At 49.7% G+C, this 6,612-nt stretch overlaps 1 protein-coding gene across 3 annotated transcripts in view; it reads right to left on the reverse strand.

Annotated features, from left to right (window-relative positions):
- SAMM50 (SAMM50 sorting and assembly machinery component) overlaps window positions 1-6,562 on the reverse strand; it is a 36,658-nt gene extending 30,096 nt beyond the window's left edge. The window contains exons 1-2 of one of the 3 annotated variants that reach the window (XM_021091403.1): window positions 5,106-6,562; window positions 397-507 (exon numbers count right to left, since the gene is read on the reverse strand). In XM_021091403.1, the coding sequence (XP_020947062.1) occupies window positions 397-507; window positions 5,106-5,126 (132 nt within the window). In that variant the 5' untranslated portion in view covers window positions 5,127-6,562. The other 2 variants (XM_021091404.1, XM_021091405.1) reach the window with 2 other exon arrangements.

Genomic DNA, 6,612 nt, shown 5'->3' on the forward strand with positions numbered 1-6,612 from the left:
CAGGAACAGCAGATCCAAACCATGCCGGCGACCTACCCCACAGCTCATGGCAACACCGGATCCTTAACTCACTGAGAGAGGCCAGGGATCAAACCCACATCCTCATTGATGCCAGTTGGGTTTGTTACCACTGAGCCACGATGGGAACTCTCCCAAAATGGGTTTGTTTCAACTTCCCACATAAATATCTACCAAGGAAAAACTATTTCTCTAAAACCAGAAACTATTTTTCTAGGTCACCCATCTAAACTAGTGAGTCTAAAGTGTATTCAGCTACAACTCTTTTTTGATAACGGGCAGCACCAACACAGGTTAATCCCTTTACAGCTCCCGGCAGGCAGTGTGGAAGGAGCGTTTCTAGCAACGGCGCTATGGGGCCCTCAAGGGAAGGCTCACATCCTTGTTCTCAAGAATTTCCTGTTTTGCTTCAGGTTCAACTTCCACAAATTCAGCTTCTTCTCCTAATCCTCCGAAATCGGGTCCACTGGCTGGAAGAGGCTCCAGGCTCTGAAAGAGAGGAGGAGTCACAGATAAATAACCGATATCAAAAACCAAAACCAGAGTTCCCGTGGTGGTGCAGCAGAAACAAATCTGACTAGGATCCATGAGGACGCGGGTTCGATCCCTGGCCTCGCTCAGTGAGTTAAGGATTCGGCGTTGCCGTGGTGTAGGTCGCAGATGCAGCCTAGATCCTCGGTTGCTGTTGGCTGTGGTGTAGGCCAGCAGCAGCAGCTCCAATTTGACCCTTAGCCTGGGAACCTCCATGTGCCCCGGGGGTGGCCCTAAAAAGCAAAAAACAAGCAAAAAAAAACAACCCCCAAACCTCGCAGTTTTGTCTCAGGATGGTGCACCAGAGCATCATGGTCGAGCCCTCTGGGGCTGGGGGCAGCGTAAGCTGCTGTCAGTGCGCACGTCTGGGTCTGGGTCTGGAAGTGAGCCCCTCGCTGCCCACTGTGTTGTTAACACATACGACAAAGATGAGACGTGTTTAACTAAAGGATCAGGCACCAACCTTTGATGACTGAGCCACCAACCAAGGACTATACCTGGCCGAGCTCCACACACCTGAGGCCCATTTGAAGACCAAAAAAATTTTCTCCTTCCTGTTATAGGAAGTATCCTAATTTTCCGCATCAAAATTAGATACATTCCAGGATAATTATGGAGTTCCCTGGTGGCTCAGCGGGTTAAGGATCCCGTGTTTGTCAGTGGGTTAAGGATTCCATGTTCCCTGGTGGCTCAGTGGGTTAAGGATCCGTGTTTGGCTCAGCTCACTGCTGTGGTGTAGGTTTGATCCCTGGCTTAGGAACCTCCACATGCCACGGCCCCTCCTCCCCCAAAACCAGGATAATTACAATGACAAACCAAATTGCTCAAAAACATTGTTCTGGACCCTGATGCATTTGTTTCGGTTCAGCAAGTTTCATATCCACTCTAAGGCAAACAGCATACATCCATGACATGGGCCAACCAGAAAGCAGTCACTTTCTTCAATCTGGACTGCCATTATCTCAAAAGCATTCCAGCATCTTCTGAAGAAGGATTCCATAGTAAGAATTATGGAGGCAGGACAGTATGCATAGAATGCGCAGATGTTACATATTTATTACATATAATAAAACATCGCCTGCGTTATCAGTAAACAAAGGCTGTCACAGTCAGCAGCGACTGGAGCCACCTTTAACCCACCTTTGATTCAGGTGAGCCCTAGGGGAACTCAAAGGAACACCTGCCATCTCACAGCCACTCCCACAGCGAGCCCTCGGGATGTGAAAACACAGGATGTGGGCCCCAGATAGCAGAGGCACACATCAAAGGAAGGCTTTTGGTGAGACCAGACCCCTGCCCCGTCCTATACACAGAAAAGTGCTAAATCCCTTACCTATTCATCTGCTCCTACTACTCTTTGTTGCAAAATTCCTATAGACCCTACGCCCCCCTGGCCTCCTCGGAATAGTTTTCAGGGCTGAAGTCCTCACTCAGCCCAAATAAAACAACTCGCAACGCTGAAGCTGTGCATTCTTTTTTAAGTTGACAGATACATGACTGCTTAAACACAGGGACCCCAGAACACTCCTGGAAACGGGTTCAGGTCTAGCGTGGCACCAGGTAATGGTACAAATAGGAGCGTGTGGGGAAAACTGCTCACTAGCATCCGGCTGCTTCCTGACTCCACCAGCACTCTAGGAACAAGCACTTGTGAAATGCACAGGGGCATCTGCCCTCTGCGGCTCGGGGTTGGTGGGGGGGGAAGCGAGGACTTCAGGCCACCTCTTCCCTGGAATGTTCAACAGCCTCTTGTCAGCACATCCTCCATCAGTCATTGGTTCTCCCAGTCTTGCCCCAAGACGCTGCAGGTCCTCAAAAGTGCCCTCAGGGACAGAATGCAACCAGACTCCTCAGCTGTGCCCCCACGGGGCCTGAGTCCACTCCTCCAGTTCTCTCTCCACCCCCTACCCCTGAGCCTCACATTCGCGTCTGTGCCCCTCTGGTTCTCTCTGCCCAGGATAACTATCCCCCCCACACCCCTCAGGAGCCCAAAGAACCACCTTCAAGGTCAGCTCCTCCTTCAGAAGTTTCTGACTTTGGCAGGTGTCCTTCTTTCACTTATCTTTATCCGCCCCGGGTCCTCATACTCACGTATTTCTGGACCGGGTGAGTGGATGACTTTTTTGCGCTTCCATTTAGTAAGTCTCTGCGTGCCTACGGCGCCCTCAGCAGAAGGCTAGAGAGCAGGGGATTCCGCCGCGAATCAGACAGACCCAGTCCTTCCCCAGAGGCTGAAGTGTAATTTTTACATAAGTGAAAAAGGGAAGATAATGCTGGGCAAAGAAATCGGGTTTCACATAATTATCCTTTCCTTTTGTGCATGTGTAATACCTTAAAAACAGAATCATCACTCCATTTCTCAAAAAGATGAACAAATTAAAGTAGTAAATTTTTGTGTGTGGCTTTTGTCTTTTTAGGACTGCACCTGAGGCATATGGAGGTTCCCAGGCTAGGGGTCCCATTGGAGCTGTAGCTGCCAGTCTACACCACAGCCACAGCAACACCAGATCCTTGAGCCAGTGAGCTTGGCCAGGAATCGAACCGCAACCTCATGGTTCCCAGTCGGATTCGTTTCCCCTGTGCCACAACAGGAACTCCTAAAATAGTAACTTTTTATCTGCAATATTCATGAATGTCTTCTGTATTTAAGTTGATATAGTACAAAAAAAGTTATTAAAGATGTGCACTTGTAGAATCTAGGCTAAGTAATGACTATATGCACAGATTCATGAAAAGGGGAAGATAATGCCGGGCAAAGAAATCGAATTTATTTCGTATAATTACCCTTTCATTTTTGCTGGGTAATATTTTAAAAGTGGGATCATTACTGTATTTCTCAAAAATAGCAACAAATTACAAGAGTAACTTTTTATCTGCAACATTTCATGAATATGCCTTCTGTATCTAAGCTGACAAGAGTACCCAACAGTTCCTAAAGATATGCAAATTGTATGTGCAATATATGCACATATTCATACTTCTTAATCCAAATGCTCGGCAAATATGGTTTGTCTGGGTGTAAAGTTTATATTCCATTACGCTAAAAACATTCCAAGAAGGTTCCTAAAATCGCAAAGCATGAGACATGCTTCATCAAAGACCTGCCAGACTCATTTGTGTTCTTAAATCTGAAACTTAGACGTAGAGTTCAAGAGAAGATGTCGCTACAGTTTCACAGTTGCTCCAAAGCTTGAAGTTCTAAATTAGCCGTTTCACTAACAGATTCATTCATTTACCAAATATCCACCCCTATGTGACAAGCACTTATAAGATCCTCGCCCTCACAGAATTCATGTTCCAGTGTCTGGATAAGTATTTAATGAAATGAATTAAAACAAATATTTGGATCTGGCCTCTCAGATCTGACCTTTAAGCAGGTCAGTCTACTCGAGAGTCAACAAATTTTATTCAACACCATGTGCCAGGCACTGGGCAAGGCAGTGTGAAGAAACAGGACATGAAATCAATTTAATGAGTTTTGAACATCAGCTTTAAACTGGTATAGACTAAGAGCAGATTGAAACTATAAAATACAACAAATACTAATGGCAAGTATTGTTTCAGGAAACTTTTGTTTCACATATGCATGAGAGTACCACAGAGCGAAGCTGTCATGTTTTCTGAGACCTGACCAAAAAATTCAAATAACACTGGCCAGCAGAAAGTAAAGGCCGAATGAAAGAAGTGAAATCATTTTTGTCAACACACTAATCAAAGGCGCAGCAGTTGTAATGTCAGAAGAGAAACAGGCGTTTCAAGACAGAAGTACCTGCAAACGGTGGACACCAGGCTGTGAGGTGCTAAATTCTTTTGGAAACTAACGGGAAACTACTGAAAACTTCTGAGCAGGACAACTGAAACAATCCATGCTGTAGAAGAGAAGTCATGTGGAGGTCTGAGTTTTACGACGTTCTGAGGCTCTAATGCTGTGACCTTGGACAAATATTCATTCTCTGGGCCTCAGTTATGGAGAGCAGTTCGGCAGTGTGGGTACACGCCAAGCACCCCAGCAAATGCTTTACATGCACAGTGTTTTTTAATTCTCCCAAGGGCCCGGAAAGTAAGTACTATTACTGCCTCCGCTTTAAAAGGATAGACTAATGCACGGCCAAGGTTGCCTCTTGGCACCGTAAGCAGGAGAAAGGAGGACTCCTGGCTGGGTCTGGGTTGGAAAACTTCAGAAGACACTTAGTGCCCTAGAAGTCTGGCAAGAGAGACCGGAAAAAGGGACCGGCATGGAGATAAAACGCTCGAAAACACGACTCTTCTCCGGGACATCACCGCAAGTACGCTAGTCCTTCCTGGACCACTGCTCCGCTGAGAGTGACCTTGGGCAAGTCAGGTGCCTCCTCAGAGTATCCGTTTCCTGCTCGGAAGTGTGCGGTACCCACCCGCGGCATCTCTGCGGCCTCCGCCACCCGGCCCGCCGCGGCCCAGCACTAGAGCGCCGCAGGAGTGGGCCAGTCCGGGTCCCGCCGCCCCCTCATCAGGGTAACCCCGAATGCAGCAGCGCCCGCCCAGAGGTCACGCATCTCGCGGGGCGCTGGGCCTCTTACCCGGGCGTGCACCGTCCCCATGGCTCACTCTCCGGCGCTGCCTCCCAGAGCTGCCAGGACCCAACCAAAGCTCGGCTGGTGAGAGCAGAGGGCGGGCCTCCGGTGGCGGCGCTACACGTTGGTGCCAGACCCACAAGGCCCCCGCCACTGCGGACAGGGGGCGGCCATGATGCTCCGCCTTCTCCCCGCCCCCTGGCTCAAGGAACCTCTGCTCATTGGCCCTCAGAGGCTATGACCCGGATGTTCACGCAGACGCCGGGAAGTCCTGAGACCCGGAGACGGCGCAAGCGCAGAGCGTTCAATGGCGCCCGGGAACCTGTTGCCGCGTGGAGCGCGGGTCCGAGTGAAGATCTTCCTGGAGCCGGAGATCCGAGTCGCTCCTGGGAGAGGCCAGACCTGCTGGTGGTTGCGAAGAGGCTTCACCACGTTTCTCCCTTAAGCCTCCTGGCACCTCAGTCCTACCATGTACCCACGCTCGGGCCAAGCACGGAGGCTCGCCGCGCCAGGCTGCAGCTATGTCCTCTCCTGGCGTCTGGAGCTGCTCAAGTCCGAATTGGCATCTTCCTTCTCTTTTGCTGTTTGCAGGGACCCTTCAAGTCACTGAAAGCCCCCAGGGCTCAGGCTTCTCATTGGCAAAATGAAGGTGACGGTCTTATCTGCTTCTCAGGGATGGATTAAAAGGCTCGTCCACGAGAGACAGTGTAAAAACGCCCGCCCCAGGGCAGGGCACGTAAGCATCAGTAAATGACCATTATTCTTTCAGCTGCAGCCAACACATGTCACTGAATGTCCGGGGGTTCTCGTGAGAGCCATTCACATCCGAGGACAAGACAGATTCATTCTGGCTATGGAAACAACTTTTCCCTCTCAGAAGACAGCATAAGATAACTTACAGGCACATTGTAATAAAATGCAACGAGAGGAACAAGAGACAGAATGAGAGAAGAAGGATTTTTACCATCACGTAGAATCAGGTTTCCACCCTTTCCAGGAGACCCTGAGACCCTTTTTCGTTTAAGTAGCAGCATCCTAATTGTCCAGCATCCGTGGGGTAAACCTTAAGGTCACATTCCCCTTCTTATCTGGAAAGAAGCAGGGAGAAATTAGTTCCTCCAGGCCCCCCTCCTTCCCTCACCACAACCCTTGTTGGTTGACCCATCCGTCTGTCTTCCCAGCTGGACTCTCATTCCCCGGAGGGGGGGCCCGTCTGTCTGGTTCACTTGGTGAGTTCAGAGGCTATTGCAGTGCCCGGCATGATGAATATTTGCTGAATCACTGCTCTCCTACCCTGGGGTAGGACAGACAAGATGTTACTTGTGAAAACTGCACATTCCTGGAGTTCCCTTCGTGGCTCAGCAGTTTACAAATCGGACTAGTATCCATGAGGATTCGGGTTTGATCCCTGCCCTCCCTCAGTGGGTTAAGTGTCCCGCGTCACCGTGAGCTGTAGGTCACAGACTCGGCTCCGATCCTGCGTGGCTGTGGCTGTGGTGTAGGCTGGCAGCTG

This window comes from Sus scrofa, chromosome 5 (genome assembly GCF_000003025.6).
Source record: "Sus scrofa isolate TJ Tabasco breed Duroc chromosome 5, Sscrofa11.1, whole genome shotgun sequence".
Lineage (NCBI taxonomy): Eukaryota > Metazoa > Chordata > Mammalia > Artiodactyla > Suidae > Sus > Sus scrofa.